This window comes from Sorex araneus, chromosome 1, assembly GCF_027595985.1.
Source record: "Sorex araneus isolate mSorAra2 chromosome 1, mSorAra2.pri, whole genome shotgun sequence".
Taxonomy (NCBI): domain Eukaryota; kingdom Metazoa; phylum Chordata; class Mammalia; order Eulipotyphla; family Soricidae; genus Sorex; species Sorex araneus.
In genome coordinates, this window is record NC_073302.1 from 373,263,498 (window position 1) to 373,290,614 (window position 27,117).

At 37.2% G+C, this 27,117-nt stretch overlaps 1 protein-coding gene across 2 annotated transcripts in view; it reads left to right on the forward strand.

Annotated features, from left to right (window-relative positions):
- SNX13 (sorting nexin 13) overlaps positions 1-27,117 on the forward strand; it is a 131,571-nt gene that overhangs the window by 20,758 nt on the left and 83,696 nt on the right. For both annotated transcript variants that reach the window (XM_055131664.1, XM_055131672.1), the window contains exons 2-3: positions 20,761-20,873; positions 24,778-24,880. In XM_055131664.1, coding sequence (XP_054987639.1) covers positions 20,761-20,873; positions 24,778-24,880 — 216 coding nt within the window. The remainder of the gene's footprint in view (positions 1-20,760; positions 20,874-24,777; positions 24,881-27,117) is intronic.

Genomic DNA, 27,117 nt, shown 5'->3' on the forward strand with positions numbered 1-27,117 from the left:
TGCTTGTTGCCTTTGCTCATGGCATCATATCATTGAATACCTGTTCGAGGTCCAAGTGTTAGAGCTTTTTTTCTAGAATTTTTCCCCTCAATGTATAGATTCCGATCTGATCTCAAGATCTTTGATCCACTTGAATTGACTTTTGTGTAGGGGTAAAGAAAGCTTTTTAAAGTATGATTGTAGACTTCAAAAATTATCCTAGTTATATAAATGATTTCTGAAATTACTTTTGAATGGAGTAATGTAAAAAAGTTCTGAATCAGAATTAGGAAAGCAATAATACAGAAAATTTTGTAACAACTAGACATGAAAATAAATTTATATGTTAAATGAAAAATGAAGCATTTTCATAATTTAACACATTAATTAGTAATTAAAAGCCATGTTCCTTCACCAACAAAGTTTGTCACAAAGCTTATACTCAGAAAAATTAAATTCTTGTATTTGGAAATATTTCACATGCATTTGAATTAAGAAATTAAAAGTAACTTTCAGCCCATGATATTAAGTAAGTGAAACCTATGACATATCATGGGAATCTGTCTACATTAAAATTTTGCTACTAGTAGCTGGGATGTGACGTGCAGTTTTATATGTATCTTTTTTTGGTTGGATGTGGGGCTTGGGTGTCACCTGGCTGTGCTTTGGGCTTTCTCCGAGCTTTCTTTTCTGGGATTATTTCTGGCATGCGCAGAGGGCGATAAGCAGTGGACAATGTATTTTTTTTAAAAAAACATCATTTTTATACGGTAAAAACTTGGTAATATTATGCTAAGTGGTGTTTGCTTTCCTTTTCTCATTTTGTATTGCAGTCATTGACTTATGATGTTTAAGTGAATGCATATAGTATTGATTTTTCTAAGACTCACTTGATTTTTATTAAAAAACTGCACAGCAAGTCAGTCATCTCAAACATCTGTGGGTACATTTCACAGTTTTACTGATGTAGATTCACAAAATTCACAGGAATGTTATTCGGGTTTCTCTTTAGCTGTGGTAGCTGACATTATTAAGTTAAAAATTCTAGTCTAAAAATATAGTCTGCCATCTTACAAAGTAGTCATGAGAATGTCCCGTTTAAAAATTTTTACGGCTTATCGGGTTTTTAGGCATTTTTTAATTCTACCTTGGAAATATAGACTATGAATGCTCAGTGATGTCAGACTGATAAACTCTGCAAGAAGTGACACTAGAGGAGAAATGCCCAATAGTTATTTGGTCTAGTTTTTTCTTCAGGATTTTTAATTTTAACTATTTCTTTATCATTGTGTCTGATTCTCTAATTTGTGTCCACATATAGTTTGGTCAGAAATAAAAATATTGGATCACATTATGTTTAACTCTTTGTAGAGTTATCTTCTTCATTGATTTGCTTCCCACACTCCATTTTAAAATATTGAATCACTGCGAGATACACAGTTGCAAAATTGTTCTTGATTGGGTTTCAGTCATACAGTGTTCCAACACCAGTCCCTTCACCAGTGTACATTTCCCAATGTCATCATTTTCCCTCCTGCCCACCCCTCCCACCATGTCACTGGTTTTCCTCCTGCCCGCCCCCATGCAGCCTGCCTCTGTGACAGACACCTCCCTCCCTTCCTCCCTCTCCCTCCCTCTCTCTCTCCCTCTCTCTCTCTCTCCCTCCCGCTCCCTCTCCCTTTTCCTTTCCGTCCCCCTCTCCCTACCCTCCCCCCCTCCCTATCTCCCATTTTCCTTTTAGGCAATGTGGTTTGCAGTAATGTTCCTGAAAGGGTATCATGCATATCACTTTACCTCCTTTCAGCATTCAGTTTGTGTCCAGAGTGATCATTTTCACTCTGCTTTTTAATGGCTTTTTAACTTGCTTTTTATGGCTCTGTGCTCAGTGATGATTCCTGCCAATGCTTAGGGGAACATACATGGTTCTGGGGATTTTGGTTAACCCGTAAAACAAGCTTTTTAATCCCAGCACTATCTTTCCAGCACCAGGAAAGAGGCTTTTTGCATCCTAAATTCACGTTTTTCTTGCAGTTACACAAATTACGAGATACTTGGAGAGGATTGCTTTAATAGTATTTCTTTGAATTTGTTGTACACCCACATATATTAATATCACACCTTTTTCTCAAGATAAATATAAAAGGCTTATAAACTGTAATCCCGATTCCTACTTTTAGAGTAAGCAAAAGTTAAGGGACGTTTTGTTTGAATGGATTCATGTGATATCTTAGAGAAGGTAGGATTAGAAATCAGATTTCACAGCTATTGTATATTTGTGTACTGCATGTTGAGTGAGGTTTAAAAAAGTGACTGCTGTATTTCTGGCATTTATCTAATCTTGTTTAGAATTTTATGCAGTTGGTACTCCTAGCTACCCCAGTTACTTAATATAAAAAGTAGAATCCCAGGAAGTAAAATGGAATATGGGATGCATCTGGTTCTATGAAACTGAAAAATGACTGACTCAATTTTAGTTCTCTCAGTTAACCACAAAGTCAATCATATTGGTATTTCAAAGTATATCTACTTTGACTTCCAGATTTCTCTCATTTGACTTCCTTGCTTATTGGCCAGTATCTCCACTTACAATGATTCCTTAAGGCCTAGAATAGTTATCTTTCTTTCTTTCTTTTTTAATGTTCATTGTCTGCCATTAACTTGTAACAGTTTGTATTTTTGTTTGTTTTGGTCCACATCAGGCTGCTTGCAAATTAAACATCTTTCCGTCTGTACTCTCTGTAGCTCCCCTCCCTCCCTCCCTCCCTCCCTCCCTCCCTCCCTCCCTCCCTCCCTCCCTTCCTTCCTTCCTTCCTTCCTTCCTTCCTTCCTTCCTTCCTTCCCTCCCTCCCTCCCTCCCTCCCTCCCTCCTTCCCTCCTTCCGTCACTTTTAAGCCTACCCAGTTTGAATCACTGCTACTTCTTTGGTATACTCTTAGTATAAGATCAACATTTACCTTCTAGTTCTCTAGTTTTTACTATCACTCTGGCCCCCACAATTTATAGCTTAAACTACTTCAGCAAATCTAGCTCAAATCACCAGCGGAGTCAGATCTCATTGTTTGACAAACAGTATGTTCGGTGGCTACCTTTATGTGAAGTGCACATATATACCTCTTCTAAATGAGCTCGTTATTGGGGCAAGGGATAGGATAATAGGATTTTTACAATATCTAACTCTCAAGTGAGGAGATAATTTCACAGAGCATTTCTTTTTAGCCCATTTTTTTTCATAACATTGTATGATTTCATGAACTTTTAGTATTTTTGATCTTTTAAAATAATGTGCATGTGCAATGTAAGGGAGAATTCTCTTGAACTCGGCGAAATTCATGCGTGTCACCAAATTTTTGACATACTAGTTTAGGAATTTTTCTAGTTGGGAGATATAAAGTTGAGTATGATGCTGTCCCTGTCCTTAAAGTTTGTGCTTTGGAAACTGAACTGCCCTTCTTGGAATTTTTAGCGGTCAGTCTTTACTTGGGTCTGTTCTGTGAGTCATTCCCTGGCTGACCAGTACTGCCTTTAATGAGACCCATTACATTACCATAGTGTCCATTTCCCTCTATATTTGTCTCAAGACCCTCCCCTTCCCCCCACACACCCCATTCCTCCTGTCTCACTGCCCTGGTGAGTGCCATTCTGCAGACCTGATTCTGTATTTTGGGCCATTTGTTGGTTCCATATGGGATGATTTAATGTCCTATATGCTTTCCACCCGCTCTCTTTGGAAAAAAAAAATGCCTTCAGTGGCTTTCCATGAACACTTCATTGCTTCAGGCTCCAGTGCTTACTCTTACTGTCTCCTCTTTGTAAGTTGGGCTATTCATTCTTCCAGCTCTGTCCTGTTATCCAATGGCAATACCATCTGTACCTTCTTTTTCTGGATACTTCCTACATTTTATTAACCCTTCTTCCTCTCCTTCAAGTTGGGGCAGGTCACATAGTCCTTCATACTCTGTAATAGCTAATGCATGCTTATAACTTCGTGTTTTCTGATTGTATTTCTGTGATCTCTTCTTCCATAAGACCGAGAGTTTCTTGAGTCCAGGAACAAAGCTTATCTTTAAAATTTGGAGCTAAGCTATAGAGGGCATATAGAGGATGTTTGAGCACTGTGTGAAAGAAGTTTTCAGTCTAGAATAGACAGATGTACATAAATTAACTATTCAAGAACTTTAAATAGTCCAGTGGAAATAGTGTAAAAGGACTGACATTTTCTCTTGGAAGAGGGAGATTTGCATAATGAGAGAGTTCTCTTCATGAAAAAGATATTTCAATTTGTTGTTCTCCTCCTCCTCCTCCCTCCCTCCCTCCCCCCCACTATCTCCCCCCACCCACCTCGCATCTGAAGGTGCTCAGGAATAATTCTTGGCAGGCTGTGGAACCATTGAGATGGCAGAGATTTAACTCAGGACAGCCGCATGTGAGGCAAGTGCCCCATGTGCTGTAGTATCTCCCCAGCCCTGAATTGGTTCTTAGAGAGGTTCTTAATAGAGAAGCCACCATCCTGGAGAATGTAAGCAAGAGGTCCTGCTCATGAGGGAAATAACTAAAAACTTCAGAATCTTTTTTCAAAAGGTCATTTTGGCAGTTAGGAAGTTGGAATAGAAAGAAGGAAGAAATTGTCCCCTCTGTTATTGTGAAGAATCTAAGGGTTTGCTGGTGAGGAGGAAGATCCTTGTAGATAATTAGGATTTAACTATTTAAATATAACTGATTAGCTTATATTCTATAGACTGGGAACACCTGTAAAGGCAATTAGAGGCTGCCCCAAAAGTTTCTGTCCCTCTTGGAGAGCCCGGCAAACTACCGAGAATATCCCGCCCACATGGGAGTATCCCACACAGCAGAACCTGGCAAACTACGTAGCCCGTGCCAGATATGCACTCGATATGCCAGAAACAGTAACAATGATGGTCCTCATTCCCCTGATCCTGAAAGATCCCCCAATACGCCATCAGGCTACACTAGCACGAGACAAGGATGAATGGAGATGTTACTGGTGACCCCCTTAGCAAATCGATGAACAACGGGGTGACAGTGATGACACTGATGACAGTGGCAGTGACAGTGATTAGTTGGGTATCAGATTTTCAACATGATAGTTCAAAATAACTCTTGAGAGTTCTTGTTTCAATATTAGGATGGACACTGAACTTCCATCCAAGGAGGTACCCGAGTAAGGGAACATAGGGAATATATTTGGCATCTGTAATTTTGGGTGTGATAATTTTATTAGAAAATCAGACTCAATATACATTTCTTTACTTTTTTTTTTTCTGTGATGCAAGGGCTGGAGCAATAGGACAGTGGGTAGGGTGTTCGTCTTTCATGCAGCTGACCCCGGTTCCATTTGTCTGCCCCTCTCGGAGAGCCCGGCAGACTACTGAGGGCATCTTGCCCTCAGAACAGAGCCTGGAAAGCTACCTGTGGCTTGTTTGATATGCCAAAGACAGTAACAACAAGTCTCACAATGGAGACCTTATTGGTGCATGAAGAGCAAGTCTGAATATACATTTTAGACATGCAGTAGGTAATATAGAGTGAAAGCACATTTTTGGAAGTAGCAATAGTATGAATTAGTTAAAACTAGTGGAATAGAAAACAAGGTTACACAGGAATGATACATGCCATGTAGTCAAACTAGGAGAATTAAAACAGTGCTGGGAAACACAGGCTTTTTATATGCATGAAGATAGTCAAAGGGGTACTGTAGTCTTGCAAGCACTCTCTTATATATATACATTTTTTTCCCTGTTCTTTCTTACACTAACAGATTTCCAAAATTTCCTCATTCCAGCTTCTATTTGTGATTTCTTAATTTTCGTCACTCTTTGCACTCTAATTGGTTTGCAGAGGCTCCTAAATTTATTTGGCCCACTGCCCCCATTTCAGTAAAAAAAAAAAATCACTGAACACTCCCTCGGAAATTTCCCTTCTTTGAGCAAACAAGCTGAAAGCACCCCAGGGGTATCTCTACTCTGGATTCTTTCAGACACCTCTTTGAAGCAGGTAGAGAGGGGATGATAATCACTTTGGAAAATGCTGTTTAAGAGCCTCTTCGCATAATCGTCTCTTTGAAGTATTTGTTAGACTAAACTAAGGAAAAGAAAATACTTACGTATGATACCTTTATGAAATGTGTGTATTTTTGACACACATTTCATACTTACGTATGATACCTTTATGAAATGTGTGTAAGTTTTTCCTATTTTGATAATGGCAAGTGCAGACAAAAAACTTTGCTCCTTCCATTAAAATATCTGTAAAAGTTATGTTGATAAATCACGTCTTGGATTCAGCATCAGGTAAACCTAACAGCAAGTTTTGAGACTGTGATAGTACTGCAAAATTTCCAAGTTCTTTTCAGGGGGCTAATGCCACTCAGCTTTTAATCTTGTTATTGCCTTCCAGGGATATGATTTCTCTAATCTAATTTCAGATTTTTTTGTTTTTAAAGAAAGTCCAGACAGAAATTTGTGTATATATATATATATATATATATATATATATATACACACACATGCATATATATTTGGTGTGATTTAAAACCATTTCTTCAGAATTTTTTAAATACTGTGTTAGCCAAATAAAGTACCAGTTTCGATCCTTTTCTCAAACCTTGATTGGTTTTGTAATAGAGACCGATGGTCCTCATCTGCTGATTCTGCTGCATGCTTGATAGGCTAAGAGGAAACTTGAAGCCACTGGCACTTCTGTCATAAGCATTCTGACAGTAAATCCTAATCACTTTACATTTTGTTAGGAATTGAATGAACTTTGAACCATTTGCTTTGAATTTACTGACTTATTTTCTTTATGACTTTTAAATTTAGAACTGGTAGAGAAGCAAGGACAGAGATTTCCCATATATTTCCTGCGTAGACTCATTATTAACATCATACACCAGATTGGCGCATTGTCTTTTTCTTTTCCAAAGTTGAAACTGTATTGGAACATTATAATAACCCAGAGTCCATAGGGTTACCTTAGGGTTTGTTGCTGGTGTTATACATTCTGTGGGTTTGACAAAAAAAACATCTGTCTTCACATGATACAGAATATATTCACTCCAAAAAGATTTCTGGACTTCCTCCTATTCATCTCCCTCCCTTCTATATATGCTACCCAGTAATCTTTTTTGTCTTTATTTTTTCTTTTCCAGAGTGTCATATTGTTGGAATCTTGCAGTATTATTCAGTAAGCTAAAATTTTCAGATTAGTTTCTGTGTCTCTGTGGTATGCATTTAAGATGGTTCTTTTATGAGTTGACAGCACTTATTTTCAGTTCTGAATAAGACAGTGTTTGACTGTACCATAGTTTGTATATTCATTCACTTACATAGACTATCTTGGTTGCTTTCAAATTTTGGCAGTCTTGAATGAGAATGCAGTAGACATCTCTGTGTAATTTTTACAGGGTTATCAGTTTTATTTCCTTTGTATAAATACCATGGTACAACTAGATTTTGCTAGATTTTGTGGTAAGAGTATCTGTCTTCCTAAGTGGCCTTCCCACCAGAAATGTATGAGAATTATGTTTGCTAGTATCTTCTTCAGTATATGATAAAACATGTAGTAGCATTTGTTTTTATTTTCTGTGTGTGGACATTCTAATATGTTGTAGTATAATGCTATTTTTATTTGTATCTCCTTGATGGCATGTGATGTGAATTATTTTTTCACATGCTTATTTACAGTATGGTGAGGTAGCACTGTAGCACTGTCATCCCGGTGTTCATCAGTTTGCTCGAGCAGGCACCAGGATTGTCTCCATTGTGAGACTTGTTGTTACTGTTTTGGCATATTGAATAAGCCACGAATAGCTTGCCAGGCTCTGCTGTGTGGGTGGGATACTCTCATTAGCTTGCTGGGCTCTCCCAAGAGGGACGTAAGAATCGAACCTGGGTTGGCCGCATGCAAAGCAAACGCCCTACCTGCTGTGCTGTTGCTCCAGTTCATGGTGAGGTATCTATTAAAATAATTGATCCTATTTTCATTCAAGCTTGCTTGCTTTTTTATGTTGGATCTTAGATGTCTTTAATCAGATATGTTTTTGTTTTATTTTTCTCCAAGTATTTTCTAGAAGTATCAGGTTTTTTCTCTTAGTCTCAGTTTTCCTTTCCCATCCTCAGTATACTTTAAAAGAGCAGAAAATTTTTATTTTGATGTTTATCTTATCAATTTTTTGATGAACTATGTTTTTGATGTATGTAAAGCCGTATCCAGGTTTTTCTCTTAGATCATCTTATGGAGTTTTCATAATTTTTTTCTGCCATTTACAACCTATTTAAGTTAGTTTTTGTGAAAGGTAAAAAGCTCTGTACATCTAGGTTCCATTAAAATTTTTTTTTTCATTTTATAAAGTAGTTCACAATATTTGATTACATTTAATATTCAAACACCAATCTCACCACCTTTTTTTACCATTCCACCACCATATTTTTTGAGTTTATTTTCTCTCATTTTGTCACTGATCTTTTAATTTTTATATTTAATTTTTAATTCTTTTATTTTATAAGTTCTCAATATTTGATTGCATTTAATATTCAAACATGATTCCCACTACCGTTACACCTTCCCACATCCCAAGCCCCAAACCCTATCCCAAAACACAACTGAAAGAATATATTTTGTATTGTCTGTTATGGAAAACTGCCAAACATACTTACAAAAAAGTGTTCATATAAGAATGAAGATTGTTCTATTTTGGCAGGAGCCATTAAGACATTCTATAAGGATATCATTAACAAGTTTGGGTGATGTGAGCTTAGGTATATATAACTGAAAATATGCATATATGCATATGTGTGTGTATATATATATATTTCTCTCTGATTTGTTGCCTGCTGTTACCTACTATCAAATATAGTGAATATAGTGTGGTAATTATGGAGAATGGGTAGGGAGTGTCTTATGATGTGCCACTTTTGCGACCAGGGTGTCCAGGAATGTTCACTCATATGTGAGGCTTGTCTTGAGTATTTGGGGAGCAGCCTGGAGCATGGGGCTGGGTTCTTTGGGGCGCCCCAAGTGAAAACAGCCTGGTGCGGAGTCGGTGGCATGGCTATGGGGGCCTCATTTTATGCTCCTATCTGGGAGGAGCAGCAGTTGAGATCTGGAGGGTGATGAGATTGCCAGCAGGGTGTGGCAGGGTGTGGCTTATGGGCGTGATCCCTGTGTCACTGGATATTGGGGGACAGCAGGCAGGGGATCTCTGCTTCCGTCCTGTTGAGTCCAGAGTCTAAGGTCACAAAGTTCAGCATTACCTGGGCTCCCTGGGACTTAATTCATGTGTGAGGCTCAGCCCAGGCGTGTGGGAAGCAGCCTGGGGCTTGGCAGTGGTTGGGTTCGGGAGGTTTTTGGCTGCTGGGGCTGGGTCCCTTGGGTCGGGGAGGACTCTCACTCATCCCCCTATGGGGCACCCCCAGTGAATACAGCCTGGCTCAGAGTCCGGTGGCATGGCTATGGGGGCCTCAATTTTATGCTCCCTTCCGGGAGAAGCAGCCGTGGGATCTGGAGGGAGGGCAATGACAAGATTATTTGAGCCAGCCCACCACCATATTTTGGATGTTTCCACCTGAACCCCAACCCTGCCCCAAAGCAGAATTGAAATAATTTAATTTTTATTGTTGTGAAAAAACGCTGAAAATGCTTTGAAAAAGTTTCCTTTGAGGAAAGAGTGTGAAGATTGTTCTATTTCACCCGGGGCCATTAAACCCTTCTAAAGAGTCACTAACATGTTGTTAAAAGTTGAGCCTTGTGTGCTTACATAGATATACATGTATATATATATGTATACATAGATATATATCTGTAAAAATAAATATTAAATATATAATAATATAAAATATATAAAATATATATCTGTAAAAGATATTTCCCTCTAAGATTGGTTTCCTCCTACTTTGAACCCCATCAAATGTGGTGCGGTACATTTGGAGTAATGGTGGTATGAGGTCTGGGTTGTCGAGAAACACGTTCACTTGCAGGTGAGATTTGGCCTGAGTGTGTGGAGAGTGGCTGTGAGCATGGCAGCAATTGAGTTCTGGAGGTTTTCGGCTGCCGGGGCTGGGTTCCTGGGGGTGGGGGCGTCTCACCCGCCCCCCTCCGGGGCACCCTGAGTGAAACAGCCTGGCATGGGGTCTGGTGGCATGGTTATGGCGAGTGCCATGTTATCTCTCTTGTGGGAGAGAAGGACATGCATTCTGGGTGGTGGCGGATGGCAAGATGATCTCTAGGTTCCATTTTATTTCGATGATGAGGTGATCTCTAGGTTCCATTTTATTTCGCATGTGGATGATTAGTTTTTCCAGCATAATTTGTTGACTGCATTCTAATGTGATGTTACGGAAAATGCTGGAATGTGCACTTATTTCTCACAACTTTATTTCAGTTTGTAAATAGAATCTTAAATGTATTTAAACAGTAACAGTATGAATAGCATTGAGCATTGGGCTTGTGTTCAATACACAAATGATATTCTCTGCCCTACTTTAAAATCGAAGGATACTTTCCATGTCACATACTCTTGAATTGCATTATCATTTGTGGGTTTTTGTTTCATTGAGGTTTTATTTTTGGAAATTGCTAAAATTTTAGCTTATACTCAGTTTGGGTGAGTTTGGGGTGGGGAATTTGTAAAGCAAAAGTTGATTTTGTTGTTAAATATGAAACTATACTCTGAAGATAATTTTCACATAGGGAGTTTCTTTTTGATACTTTGATAGTTTCAAAGAGAATTTAATAATATTTAAATTCTGGATATTTTGTCTTTCCTGTATTACCAAATTGTGTAAATGTTTATTTTGACACTTTTGTATAAATATTACATGTACATTTTACTTTTTAATTTGTGAGCACATTGAGTATAGAAAACTCATTTGTATAAATAAGGTCCAGTAGCTACTTAATTACTATAGATTCAATATAAAAAAAACTTTTGAAAAACTATGTATTAACTATTTTGAAGGAAATTTTCACACAAACCAAAACCCCAAATGGAACAAAAAAACTCATTGCCAGTTTCATGGGTCTTCAGTGACCAGTGTCTTTGCTTACTGAACAGTTTACCAGTTTGGAGAGAAGCTTAATGGATTGAGGCAGTGACCCTTTATGCAGGCCTACTATTCTCCCTGGCTTAGTAGCTGATTTGAAAACTTGTACCACATTATACACAAATCTTTAATTATCCTCACAGGGATATGTAATTATGTGCCTAAAATAGGGATGAATGGGAAAGATCTTTATCATTCATCTCTGGAGTATGAATCAAGAGTATTAGGGTCCAGTTTTAACATGCATAAGTGATCCCTTTGTGAATGTTGTTCATAGGCAACTTGGATTTGATTCCTGACAGCCTGTATGATCCACTTAGAAATTATATTTAGTTTCTTTTTCTTTTTTTAGAAATTATATTTAGTTTTAAACCACTCATTTTGTTATCTTTTAGAAGCAAAAGAAACACAGACCTCATGCCTGAGATATTAGACCAAAATCTGCTGTAATTTTTTTTTTTTTTGCTTTTTGGGTCACACCCAGCAATGCACAGGGATTACTCCTGGCTCCACACTCAGGAACCACCCCTGGCAGTGGTGGTTAACAACCATCCCAGACCATATGGGATGCTGGGAATTGAACCCAGGTCAGTTTCGTGCAAGGCAAACGCCCTACCCGCTGTGCTATCCCTCCAGCCCTGCTGTAATTTTTTTTTTTTTTTCTTTTTGGGTCACACCTGGCGATGCACAGGGATTACTCCTGGCTCTGCACTCAGGAATTACCCCTGGCTGTGCTCAGGGGACCATATGGGATGCTGGGATTTGAACCTGGGTCGGCCGCGTGCAAGGCAAACGCCTTACCCGCTGTGCTATCTCTCCAGCCCCTGCTGTAATTTTTTTAATTGAATATTTTAAAATTGAATCACTGTGACATAGACTATTACAAAGCTGTTTATAATTAGATTTCAGTCATACAGTGTTCCAACACCTATCCCTTCACCGGTGTACATTTTCAAGCACCAGTTTCCCTCCCATCATGTCTCCCCAGTCTGCTGCTATGGCTCTTTCTCTCCTCCCAACCCCCACCCCCAGCTTTTGAGCATTGTGGTTTGCAATAAGATATTGAAAGGTTATCAGGAGTATCTCTTTACCTACTTTTAACACTTAGTTCTTGTCCATGTGGTTATTCTCAGCTATTATTGTCATACTGGTCTCTTCTTTTACCTACCCTCTGCCCCACACCCACTTATTGTCAATTCCAGCCATTGACCAGTGGTCCTAGCCCCTGTTTTCCCTGGACATGGATATTTGTCTTCTACTGTATGTGTGTGTGTGTGTGTGTGTGTGTGTGTGTGTATTATGTACCACAAATGAAGGCAGTTGTTCTATATCTATCCCTCTCCTTCTGAGTCATTTCACTCAGCATGATACTCTTCATGTCCATACATTTATTAGCAAACTTCATGACTCCATTATTCCTAACAGTTATGTAGTATTCCAGATTTTGTAGATGTGCCAGTTTCTTTCATCGGTTCATCTTTGAAAATACCTTTATTTTCAATATCCTGGAGGTTTTGCTAGCATTTTCTTCCATGTATCTTTTGGATTTGAGTCTGATCTTGAGTTCTTTAGTCTCTTTTAATCTGACTTTTGTGCATGGCATAGATAGAGTTCTGGGTTCATTTTTTTGCTTGTAGCTGTTCAGTTTTGCCAGCACCACTTGTTAAAGAGTCTTTCCTTGCTCCACTTAATACTTGTTGCTCCCCTATCAAAGATTAAATGATCATATGTTTGAGGGTGTGTGTCAGGACATTCAACTCTATTCCATTGGTCTGCGGGTCTGTCTTTATTCCAATACTATGCTGTTTTAATTACTATCACTTTGTAGTACAGTTTGAGGTTGGGAAAGGTGATGCTTCCCATCTTCCTTTTTTCCAAGAATTGCAAGAATTGCTTTAGGTATTTGTGGGGACTTATTGTTTCAAATGAATTTTAGGAGTGTTTGATCAATTTCTTTGAAAAATATCATGAGTAGCCTTATAGGGACTGTATAGAATCTATATAATGCTTTGGGGAGTATTGCCATTTTGATAATGTTAATTCTCCCAATCCATGAGCAGGGAATGTGTCATCCATTTCCTAGTGCCCTCTTTTACTTCTTGAAATCGCATTTTTGTAGTTTATTTGCAAAGGTCCTTTACCTCCTTAGTTAAGCTGATTCCAGGGTACTTGATTTTCTGAGATACTGTTCTGAATGGGCTTTTAAAAAATATCACGTTCTTCTCTTTCATTATTTGCGTATAGGAAAGCCATGGACTTTTTTTTTTTTTTTGCTTTTTTTTGTGGGGGGGGTGTTCACACCCAGCGATGCACAGGGGTTACTCCTGGCTCTGCACTCAAGAATTACTCCTGGCAGTGCTCAGAAGATCACATAGGATGCTGGAAATCGAACCCGGGTTGGACTTGTGCAAGGCAAATGCTCTACCCACTGTGCTATCGCTCCAGCCCCAGCCATGGACTTTTGGGTATTGATTTTGTAACCTGCCACTATACTATCCAACTATTGTTTCTAGGAGTTTTTTGCTAGAGGCTTTAGGGTTCTCTAAGAATAGTATCATGTTATTAGAATCTGCATTTTATAACCTGCACTTAAGATCTTTAAAGTTTGGTGAAGACTATAGTAAATGATCTTAAGGTTTCTTCCTTTATTTATTGGTGAGTTATTGATTCTAGAAAACTACCCAGCATGGCCGTTTTCATGTATTCCATCCTTTCAGTGTGGATTACTGCATTTAGATAAGAAACTAATATCGTCCCATTGTTCATCAATTTGCTCGAGCGGGCACCAGTAACATCTCCATTGTGAGACTTGTTACTGATTTTGGCATATCAAATACGCCATGGGTAGCTTGCCAGGCTCTGCTGTGCAGGCAGGATACTCTCGGTAGATTGCAGAATTCCCCAAGAGGGGCGGAGGAATCCAACCCGGGTCAGCCATATGCAAGGCAAGCACCCTACATCATTTTGATGTATTGTTTATCTTTTTAACCCATTATAAGTTAGCTCCAAGTAATGATACCAGTTTGAATTTATAAATGATTTCTTGTAGTGTACAAATGTCTCTAAGTTTCACCACCCTCTACTATCTTAGGTAATAATTAGAATACCGGAGTTTAAAATATAATATTATATCAATATTTTTATTAGTAACAAATAAAATGGTAATGTTATTAGCTGATTATATATGCAGGCACACTAAGAATAATGTAAAACTTTCTTGTTTTTGGACAGTGCACTACTCAGATGTTCCAATCAGCAATTTTAACAGAAATTTATTACTGTAAAAGATTAGCTACAAAGTAATTTGGCATCTGACTTGCTTAATTGGAAAAAATTGTCATAAGAGTATAAAAATTTCTCTCAAACTTCAGAAAAGTGTCTTTGTAGATTAAAAGAAAGTAACTTGGCACCAGGAGGATAATACAGCAGTTAGGGCCCTTGTCTTGCACACAGCTAATGACTAATCTGGATTTGATCTCTGATCTCTTATGGTCCTTTGAGCCCACCAGGAGAGACCCTGAGCGAAGAGCCAGAAGTAAACCCTGAGTGCTGTGTGGTCTCCCCTTAAAAAAGGGTGACGGAAGTCCTGTTTTGTTCTTGTACCTATAGTGCCTGGCTCGGAGTCTGCACCTGGCTTTTTCACTGGGGATGCCCCAGAGGGGCTGAGGAATAGAGATGTTACTGGTGCCTGTTTGAGTAAATTGATGAACAACGGGATGACAGTGATACAGTGATACATATAGTGCCTAAAGAATGAGTATATATGTATATAATATAATACAATAATATAAATAATATATAAAATATAATATATGTAATACATATCATACAATAATATGTTATCGAATTGTTATAATACAATATAGTGTATATGAATATATATAATTTTACCTCCATTTTTCATGGAACTGTGACATTCTGAAAGGATAAATTTTTAGACATTGGAACATCTCCCCAGGCTAATCGCTTTATTAAATGATTTCCCCATATTAATTATGGAGGTTTATTTTTAATTAAAAATTTTTAAGTTTTGCGCCACACCTGGAGGGGCTTATGTCTAGTTCTATGCTCAAGGGTGACCCTTGGCAATTCTTAGGCGACCATATGGGGTGCCAGAGTTGGAATCAGGGTCAGCTACATACTAGGTTTAACCCCTGTACTATCTTTCTAATCCCTAATTGTGATTCTGATTTGATAACAGTTATGAAAGATATGATTCAAATATAAAATTAAAGCGTTTTACAGTTTAGAAAAAATACCTCCTTGAGAAATAAAAACACTGTTGGATATTTAGGAAGATATATGTTCAGTTATAGACTCCCTTTCTTTATTCCCAGGGATAGCTACGTGGCCTTGTTTAATTTTTAAAGCCTTGGAATGTCTCTATAAACATGTTGTTCAGCTTTGAAAAAATTACTAGCAAGCATAAATATAACGCTATAGAGAGAATGTCTTATGATCCAAATTTCATTGGAGAAGCTAGTTTGAGTAAAAGTATATAGGTCAAAGTCTGATTTCAGTTTTCTTGAAAGTTTACAAGTATTTTTCAGGGAAGTCAGTAAATTAAGGTTTTGAGCAAGTCTTTTGATATGGCATTTATTTTCTACAATTGGGGTATTTGTCAGTACTGTGGTCTATAATACAGGTATTGGATGGTCAGTAGTATTGTCAAGGATTTCTGCATCTGCATCTGGGTGGTGGCACAGTTTCTTTAGAGTTTAGGATTTGCATTTCAAAGGGATGTGTTCCTCATGTCTTTGGACTGCTTCAGGGCTGAACAATTTCTGAAGTTTAAGTTTACCCAAAGCTTACTACCAGGTCCCCTCCCCCCATCTGTGTCTGCAACTTAGCCCCTCCATCCCTTCTTCCCCCGACTCATCTCTTAATTTTTTTTTTTTTTGTTCTGCTTTTTGGGTCACACCCAGCAATGCACAGGGGTTACTCCTGGCTCTGCACGTTGGAATCACTCCTGGCGGTGCTCAGGGGACAATATAGGATGTTGGGAATCGAACCCGGATCAGCCGCATGCAAGGCAAACGCTCTACTGTTGTGCTATTGCTCCAGCACCATCTCTTAAATTTTTTAGGGATGCATGGATGAAAGCCTATTTTTAAAGGATGCATAGATGAAGGTCTGTCTGTAACAAGTTCATGCTGACAAAGGACACAGACCCTGCCTATGTAAGGATATGAAGTCTTATGCTAATTTAGTATTTATGGGACCCAAGTAGTGTTTATTTGGTTTCATAAAAGGCAATTACAGAAAAATTTAAAAGGCCATAAGAATATGAAAGGACCATCATGAGTGCAAGTGTTTCCCTGTCACAATATCTATTTTAACTTGTGTATGCTGAGAACTTCAGGCCAAGACAATTTGGAGAAATAGTATATAAACACCTAGCTATTCTGGCCTCTCCCCGCTCCCCGTTCCAGAAGTTTATGTTTTGGCTTGAACATATGTTTTTTTCCACTAACATCTCAAAACTTTTTTCAGTAAAAGCTATTTTGTTTCTAAAAACAAAAGAAAAGTGGCATTGTGTAAGGAATCGGAATACTCTGTTCTTGATTCTAAATCAATGGCCTACTTTAATCTCTTAAAAATATCTTAATTATTATCTCTGTAGGTGAAATATAATCTTCTGATGTAACTAGGATAAGGGTAAAGTAATAAAATTACAAATGAATAAGTCATATCAGCTCTGTATAGGAGGAATAAAAATCCCCGGGGGAGAAAAATTTCTTAAATCATTCAACTTTTCTATTCATGTCATTTGATTAATGAGAGTTACTTAGACCAAGCCCTCACACAGAGTGTTGAATTTTTTGCCGTTTTATTTATTCCCACATGATACAATCTTATTTTTTCTACATGTCTTTTTTTTCATTCTGGAATGTAGATTTTCGAAGATATGTAAATCTTTGGATACATGGTTGTATATACTTGTAATCTTTGAACATATAGCACATAGGAAACAGTCAGTGAATGGTGAATGAATGAATGTCTTGTCATCTCTTGTAATTCACAGCTCTTATTGTCAGTTTCTTAGGTTTTTTTGTCATTTTCTTCAGTTTAGCATCTTATAATGCTTCCTATTATATTTCTTTTGGTTCAGTATCTGTTTGTTTTATTCCTGTAATACATTCTCTGTGTTCCTTGATGACAAAAGTGAGACAAATGCTTCCCTTGTATACCTCACAGTACAAGGCCAGTGAATGTAGGAACTTGATGAATTGAATACATTTATTTATACATAATGACTTAAATTACTATTGTGTCATTTGCCTTTAAGAAATGTTTTTATTAGAAAGCATAGTATGAATTATAAACAATAAAATTTTGCAAATTTATTTTTAAGCATAGGTAATTTTTGCTAATGTTTTGCTATGTCTCATGTTAAATTTTTGTAATAAATTTATAAGTTTTGTAGTTTTAATTTTACAAGTTCCTACACAAAATTTATAAAACAAGAGGAAAGGTGTCACAATTTTCAGTGAGATAAATTCTTACCTTGAAACTTTCACTTTTCAAAAAAGAGGAAAATTTAGGCAGAACTCTTCATGACTTTGAAGTTAAGGCATCTTCAAGGATGAAACACCACAGACCAAGCAGGTGGAAGCAAAGATATACACATGGGAATACTTTAAACTAAGAAGTTCTGCTCCTTAAAGGAAATGATGAACAGGATACAAAGATGGCTCACTATGGGATGGGAGAAATTATTTGCCACACACTAATCTGATAAGGGTTTAATTTTCAAGATGTATAAGGCACTGATAAAATTTTTCAGGAATAAAATATCCAATCTCATAAAAAAAGAAAATGGGGGAAAAGTGATAAATGAAACTTCTTCAAAGAACTATAAAGGCCAAAAGGCACATGAAAAAATGCTGTACATTACTAATTATTAGGGAGTTGCAAATCAAACCAACAATGAGATACAGTCTTACACCACAGAGACTGACACACATCAAAAAGCACAAGAACAACCAGTGCTGGCACTGGTGTTGGGGAAAAGGACTCTTCTTTCATTGCTAATGGGAATGTTGACTTGGTCCAGCCTTTTGGGAAAACAATATGGACATTCCTCAAAAACTAGAAGTTAACTTTCCAGATTACCTAGCAGTACTGTTCCTTGGAATATACCTTGTAGCACCAAAACAATGCAGCAAAGGCATCTGCACTATTATGTTCTTTACAGCACTGTTTAAAATAGCCAGAATCTGGAAGCAGCCCAAGTGCTCAAGAACACACAACTAGATAAAGCACGGTGTCACTGTATTACTGTCATCTCGTTGTTCATCGATTTGCTCAAGTGGGCGCCAGTAGCATCTCCATTTGCCCTAGCCTTGAGATTTTAGCAGCCTCTCTTTACTCATCCTTCCTAACGGTTCCTCATTGGAGGCTCTTTCAGGGTCAGGGGAATGAGACCCATCATTGTTACTGTTTTTGGCATATTGAATATGCCACGGGGAGCTTGCCAGGCTCTGATGTGGGGGCAGGATACTCTCCGTAGCTTGCGGGGTTCTCTGACAGTGAGAACTAGACAATAAGAGGTCATAACAATAAAGAGAGGTAAAGACCACTCCTTTAGGAAATTAACTCAAGAACAAAATAAGGAGATAACTCCAGATTACTAGGAGATCTGCACAAAAGTGGGATTCCATCCAGGGTGTGCTGCTTTCTTCTTTCCTTAGCTAGTAATTCATTTAAACGGTTATAGTAAATTTACTTCTTATAATATTTCTAGCAATGTCATTTTGGTTTTTTTTTTTTTTAATGAATCACTGGGAGACACAGTTGCAGACTTACAAACTTTTGTGATTACATTTCAGTCATACAGTGATTGAATACCCATTTCTTCACCAGTGCCCATACTCCACCACCAATTTTCCGAGTATCCCTCCGAACACACATCAGAATCTTTAACTTTATTATGAATGAGAGACAAGTATAAGAGGCATGGGTTAAATATTTTTACATGGATAAGAAATGAGAGAGCTTGAGCTTTCACTTTTTTCCTTATGTAGGCCTGCATTGTTATCAATTTTCTCCTTATTCCTGGTTTTTCTGTGTCCCTTAGATTCTGATAGTTTAATTCTTTATTAATATTGAGGATTAAATTTTTTAATTTTTAATTTTTTATTGAATCACTGCAAGGTATAGTTACAGACTTACAAACTTTCGTGCTTATGTTTTAGTCATATGAAGATTGAGTGCCCATTCCTCTACCAGTGCCCGTTCACCACCAATGTTCCCGGTATTCCTCTCACCCCTCCCCTGAGTGATGTCATTTTGCATGAGCACAGAAAGAGATATATCAAGCTTAAAGTTTGGCTCTTCCTGGGTACATCTCACTCCCTACATATTCTAGACCACAGTCCTCAGGCAAGATTAGTTTATCCTAACCTCAGCAGGGTCCTTATTCAGTTACCTCCTTTTGGGTCATGACAGAGTTTGTCCATGACCGTGCTCTTAACTTACAGTTAATATCATGGTGCTTGGCCTGGCCCTAGGGGGGAGGATGTAATTTCAAACAATACCTTTCCAAAACTGAGTCTTTAAAATGTAGTTAAAATATTATATTACATTTTATTCTTACAAAGAGCTCACAAATAACTACAGTGAAAGTGTTTCAGGCAAAATCTGAATGGATCAATAAATCTGAATAATTACAGAACACAAAAATGCTTTTTTTGGGGAAACACAGTGGCACTGAATACCCTGGTATCCATATCAACCCATAACAATATAGATAAAGCAACTTTGGTATATTTACACAGTGGAATACTATGCAGCCATTAGGGAAAAATAAAGTCATGAAATTTGCTTACATATGGGTAGACATGGAGGGAATGTAGTGCTGAGTGAAATAAGTCAGAGATAGAGGAACAGACATAGAATGATCACACTTATTTGCAGGATATAAAAAACAAAGTTTGAGAATGATACTCAAAGACATTAAAAACAAAGGCTGGGAAGACTTGTCTGTGGTAGGAAGCTTTGTTACAAGGCGGGTTGGCGGGGAGGAGTGTTGTTAGGATGGAGAAGGGACCGTTTCCTAACCATTGGAAATGGTCACTCTGAACAAGAACTGAAGTGATATAAATGAAACCCTTTTAGTAATAGTATTGCAAACCACAGTGCCTAGAAGGAAAAAGAGAAAGAAATTTGGGACGTTGATGGTGGGAAATGTACACTACTGTTGGGACAAGAGACAGAAGTGAGGGGTGTTGGAACATTATATCAATAAAAATCAAGAACAACTTTGTAACTGTGTATGTCGTCATGATTCAATAAAAAGTCTTTGTTATACTAGTTTTTTGGGGATTTGGTTTAAAAATTTAATATTTTAAGTAATTCAGATGTGTTGTCTACTTTGCCTATTAGATATGCCTTTGCATATTTTAAAAAATACTTTATTATCGTTTCTCATGTTAACATACTGTTACATTTGTGAAATTATTTTTTAACGTAACTTTATTGTGTCACTGTATTTTTGTAGAGTCATTGCTTATGCTCTATAACTTTCCTACATGTATATTTTGTATATAATTACTTGGAGATAAGTTTACAAGAATATACTTAACATTTTAAAATGTCAAAATAGTTACTGCAACAATAAGTAATTATTTAAAGGGAAAATTTAGAACTTTATAAAAAGTTTTGTCGGTTTGTATTTTATATGAGAATTGTTAATTAGAAATTTTTATTTGCTTTATTTCAGACCAGTCTGTCCATATGGGGATGGGGAAGCCTTGGCATTGTTCTTTCTTTAATAACCTTTGGACCCTTTGTGATACTTTACTTGGCATTTTATATCCTCTGCTTTGTGGGTGGGTAAGTATACATACTGGTCATTTTAAATTTCTATGTAATATTCTGTTGTTGAAAATGGAAGGTAATGGTTTATTATTTTTTGTGTGTTTGTGTGGGTGGAGGGGATTTGGGATCAAACTCAAGGCCTTATGCATGGAAGGCAAGTGTTTACTACTGAGCTCCCTGGGCCCAGTTTTTAAATGATATCTGTACAAATTTATTTTATCAAAGTTAGAGAAATAAATTTAAACCCAAAACATGCCTTACTGTGAGATTTTTGGGCTTGATTCTTGGCATTATGGCAACATAAAGTGAAATTAAAGCACCAGTAGAAACAAAAGTGATGATGGTTGTTATTGAAACCAAAGTATGGATAGTCATTTTTTTAAACCAGAATTTTAATTTCTGCTGATATTAAATCGTTTGTGAAAATATGAAAAATTTTAAGATATTTAAAAATATTGGTGTTATTTCTGATATAAATTCTGCTTTTACCTGAAAAAAGATATTGTTTTGTTGATTAGACTTTAAACAATACAATGATTTCCATTAATGAAAGCTGTGTCATTTTGCTTTAGAAAGTTAAAACACATCTGATTGCATTTTTCTCTTCATAGTTACTTGATTTAAAATGTTTGTGTCTTACCTTGATCTGGTAGCCCCTCCCCCCTGTACAATAGAGTTTTAGATTATGATCTTATATGTCTTTTTATGCAGAATATTTGGTATAAGGGGTTAATTATATGTAATCAGATGTAGAAGAGGGCCAGAACTGTGACTGAATAGTAAAGCTCATATACTGCATGCATGCAGCCTGGATTCAATCTCTGGCCTTTTAGAAACATCAAAACAAATCCAAGTCTGCAGCTAAACTTTTAAGGATTGGGTTTATGGCTAAACCTTTGCATTTGATACCATGGATTTGATTCCCAGTTCTGCTAAATAAATAAATAAAGCACCCTCAGGTAAAAGACATACTTAGTTTAAATGAGTATTTTGTTGTTAACTTATGTGTTCATTTGTGTGTAATATTATGTGTCTTGCATGTATATATTTGGGTGTGCTTTTACCTTGCAGGTAAAAGACATACTTAGTTGAAAAGTGTTTTGTTGCTAACTTATTGTATATGTGTATCTATGATACATATTTGTGTATTTATGGAATGAACATGAGTTTAAAAAAAAACAAAACACAAAAACGTCTTGAAGTCCAGTGATTGAGTTAAGTTGTTTCAACCTGTTGGTTTAAAACGGTGGTCTTCTAGCACCAGCCCACAGCTGTAGAATGGTTGAATATCATGGTCTACTGCCTCAGTAATAGCTGCTGGTCTGTGGACTGGTTTGCAAACAGGTGCTGCCTGTAGATATTAAAAGGTCAGAGAACCCTGATTTATAGGACTCGCCTGAATTGAATAGCATATGTAGATTGTTACTTGAGAGATTATAGAAGACATTACTAGCTTATGGTTATCTATCACCTGATCCAGCTAATGAGTTTGAAAAGCAGTGTTAACTTTGTTATGGTGAGTGTAGACACCACTACATAACTGAACATTAATACAACAGATATTTTAGAATAAAACTGTTTTAGACTTGTGTTTTCATGATAATTTCTTAGATGTAAGCTGCATGTGGGACTGAGTTATAAGAATGAGAGTTCAGAATGTCTCTGTTGACTATAGAGATGATGGAAGACTATGGTTTTGCAGTGATGTGGACCTCCTAATTAGACTGCTCAGTCACCTATTAGGACCAGAGCTACATAGCTGCATGATTTCATGGTTATATTATCGCCCTCGATAGGATTGGGGCTACTGTCACTGCTTGGAAAAAAGAGTGTTGCTTGGAAAAGGAAAGACACTTTCTATTTCATGGGTTGAAAAGAGCTTAGCAAGAGTATAGGAGCAGGATTTCAGATTAGTGCTCAATATTTCCAAAAGGGAGGAAATTGAAATTTTATAGATGAAAATAATCTGAGGAACCCATGAGAGGTGGAGGAATAGAAATTTATTTCTCTTAATTTTGGTTGATCAGTTCATTCACCTCGGAGTGATTGGAAACTTGATTGTTCTCCTTTCTCAATATGGTAGTAGTGGTGGAGGAGAGTCTTCTAAACAATGCAGGATGCCCTGAGGGCCCCACCTGTGATTCTCTGCCTGCTGGGCCAGTGGCTCAGTGCTGGGCCCTGAGGATGCTGTGTTGCTTGGGCCTCAGTGCTAAGAATTACCCAACCTTTTATATTTGGTAGTTTGTCGTGGAATAAATGTAAAAAAAATGTTTTTGATACATGAACACAGAAACTTCCTTGGTATTAGGAGTCTCATGGTAAGGTCTGAAATTTTAACTTCATGCTATGTCATAAGTTGGTGCTTTGTTCCAAACAGTTGATCTTAGTAAAACTCATTGTCACAATTAGAACTTATAGTTACATATATGGAAACTTCAGATTTCAGGAGGATTAGTTAATTGAGTATTCTCAGGTTCACTCAGGTATTGTCAGTGAGTAACCATAATTTCTAAAACATTTCTTTCTTTTTATGAAGAATGATTGTCGGGGCTGGAGTGATAGCACAGCAGGTGAGGTGCGGCCGACCCAGGTTCAAATCCCAGCATCCCATATGGTCCCTTGAGGAATCACCAGGGGTGATTCCTGGGTGCATGAGCCAGGAGTGACCCCTGTGCATTGCTGGGTGTGACCCAAAAAGCAAAAAAAAAAAAAAAAAAAAAAAAGAATGTCCTTTTTAATTGCAGCTTAGTATTACTTAATGTCTAATGAAATTAGAAAAGAATAGAATTTTGAATATGAGATAATTTAATTTATATGATTAAGTTATTTCTTAGTTTCAATTTTTTAATTCTGTTTCTAAAGATACCTATATATTTCTTTTAAAAATATTTTATTATTAGTACAGTGACACTTAATTTTTTTAAGAATTTATTTTAGTTTCCTTTTTGGGCCACACCCAGTATCAGGGATTACTCATGCTCTCCACTGAGGAACTCCGTCTGTGGTGCTCTGGGAACCATATGGGATCCTGGGAATCAAGTCCCAGTCAACCGCATGCAAGCCAGTGTCCATGCACTCTGGTCCTATTGTTCTTTTGCAAATTTGAGAGGAATTCATATTTCAATCAAAACTAGTTTTGGTCTTGCTATGACCTTGAGCTTTTAAGTTATGTTCTATAGCTTGTCTTCTGTGTCACTCACTAGTATATGTATTTTTCTTAGGTTAAAGCTAATCTCTTATTTTCTTATCTAAAGAAAACTTTTGGGAAGTTATATATGGTTCTGTAATTATTAGTAACCTGATTTTATAGTTTAAAGCTGAAACTTGGAATTAAATTTTTGGGAGTAGAGCGCAGCAGAGGTACTCAGGGGCTTTTTACTATCTCTGTGCTCATGGATCACTCCTGGTGGCCCCTGGGAACCATATGGGGTGCAAGGGATTTAACCTAGGTTGGCCTGCACAAAGCAAGCCCCCTACCCACTGTACTATTGCTCTGGCCCTGGGATTGCATATTTTATAAGAGCATATCTTAATTTTTATTGATATACCTTTTTAAAACAGCTACAGAATTATATGATTTATCTATAGATTTAGATATCACTTATCTTTTTTGCATATACTTAATGAGGACCAAGTTTTGTAAAGTATGAAAATGCTTCCTGAGATTCTTTGGAAAAATAATTGATCTCAACTTTGAGAGGTATAAAGAAATACACAAAACATTTATAATTGTTTTAAGCTTCAAAACATGAAACAAAGCAGCTATACTTTACCTTGCTAAAAGTTAACAGATTTATTTTGTAATAACATTCATTTTTTAATTAACTGTTTATTAAATTTGAAAATCTAATTGCAATGTATGTTTTAAATAATAGTAAAGTTTTCTTTTTTCTTAATCTATAATTTCAATTATTTTCAGGGGTTTTGTGGTTACTCTCCTGTTTGGGAAAACGAACTCTGAGAAATACCTAGAGCAGTGTGAACACTCATTTCTTCCTTCAACATCAACTGGGATTGCTAAGGTAAATAGAGTGAGGCACTGTGAAACTTTGAAATTCTCTTTCTTTGCAATAATCATAGCAACAGCAGTAATAACTTAATTATCTGTATAGTCTTGGCAGATTTTCCTACGATAATTTTTTCTGTAGATGCATGGTAGATTTTTCTGATCATATTTAGAAAGTGCACTTAAGAAGAAAATGCACTTGAGGGCTGGAGAGATAAGTACAGGGGTTCATGCCTTCAACACTAGTTTGATCTCTGGCAGCACATGGTCCACAGCACGGCTAGGTTTGGCCTTGGTGGCCTGCATGCAACAGTTTAGTTAGTACACTGTTGGTGGCAGCACAGGGCCTGAACAGTACCACAGCCTCGGCCCTGGCATTGACCCAACCAACCGGGACTGGTGCTGTGCCCCTGAGTACTACTTGAAAGCTCCAGATCCCAACCAGCGCCCCCTACCCCGACCCCACCTAAAAAAAGAAAAGGAAATGCATTTATGCATTTGACAACTTTCTTAGTGTTTTATGTTTTTGTTTTGGCTTTTGGGTTACTCCTGGCTGTGCTCAGGGAAGAACCTTGGCAATACTTGTGGGACCATGTGGGATGCCAGGGATTGAACCTAGATCGGCTGCATGCAAGACAAGCATGTACTATCTCATCCCCCCAAAATATGAATGTGTATAGAGATTTGCCATCTTTTCCTGCTATCTTAAGGAATATCATTTCCTTAACATTGTTTTGAATGAAATAAATTGCATAGGAACAAGAAAGAAAGCAAATGGGCTCTTTAAATCACTTGAGGTATAAATATTGCAAATTAGCTATGCAGTATCTATATTCTGATCTGATTTTATATCCTGTATTGGTATTTTCTTTCCTTAAAAATACACTCATATATATTCTATAAATAAAATTGGGATTCAGTATATAGTTAGGCTTTAGGTTTCCATTGCATTTAGTTCATTTGGGATTGGGATGGTTTCATCTTGTCTGAATGGAGACAAATGGTCTGATACTAATTCCAGTTACTTATTTTTATAATTACTGATTTGTACTTTCCATACTAAGATGTAGGAGATGTAGAAAAAGTATATACTCAGGTTATAGAGTTTCATCCTATCAAAATTTCATATTGCTAAGTAAAGTTTCTAAAATTTTAACTTTTGAAATCCCTGAGATTTTCTGTTCTGTTTTAAGACTATTAATATTCATTCTTGGAGTTTGCCATTTCTTGACATCCATAGTTTCCATTCATTTCAGTGGTCTATACAGAAGATAGAAAATATCTTTTTTTTTTTTTCTTTTTGGGTCTCACCTGGCGATGCACAGGGGTTACTCCTGGCTCTGCACTCAGGAATTACTCCTGGCGGTGCTCAGGGGACCATATGGGATGCTGGGGATCGAACCCAGGTTGGCCGCATGCAAGGCAAACGCCCTACCCACTGTGCTATCGCTCCAGCCCCGAAGATAGAAAATATCTTAATGACAGTTCTTCAAAGTAATCATAGTCACTGGTTAAGTCTTTATAATTTTTTAGTAGATGATACAAAAACATAGATGGTTTATTTTTGCCATGTAAAATTATATATATTAAATATATTTTTAGTAAAATAAAATTAAAAGATTGCATGTTATAAACTGAAGCTTGTTATTACAATTGTGATAGTTTATATTTTTAATTGAGGAGTATCCTATTACAACCTTTTAGGTCTCCATTTTTTGGCTAGATTATATAAATAGAGGAATTAACTTTCTTTAATTGCAAAAAATTGGTAGTGCTTGAGGGAACATGCAATGCTGGGATTGAACTCGGGTCCCACACCTTCAAAGCATCTACTCAGTTTATTGAACTATTTTTGTGACCCCCTAAAAATGATGTCTAAATAGGTTCATGTGAAAATATATTCATTTGGCACTTGGAGGTGTAAGGAGAAAGAAGGGTAAGTTTAATAAATTTGATAATTTGACTCTTTTTTTTGCTTTTTGGGTCACACCCAGCGATGCTCAGGGGTTACTCCTGGCTTTGCACTCAGGAATTACTCCTGGCGGTGCTTGGGGGACCATATGGGATGCCGGGGATCGAACCCAGGTTGGCCGCGTGCAAGGCAAACGCCCTACCCGCTGTGCTATCGCTCCGGCCCAATTTCACTCTTTTTTTGAAATATGGCAAAACTATATCTTTTATTCAATTTTTTCATGTTCTCCATGTTTGCTGCTTTTATTTTTTAGAATAACAGTAGATCTTCCCTCTTAATAT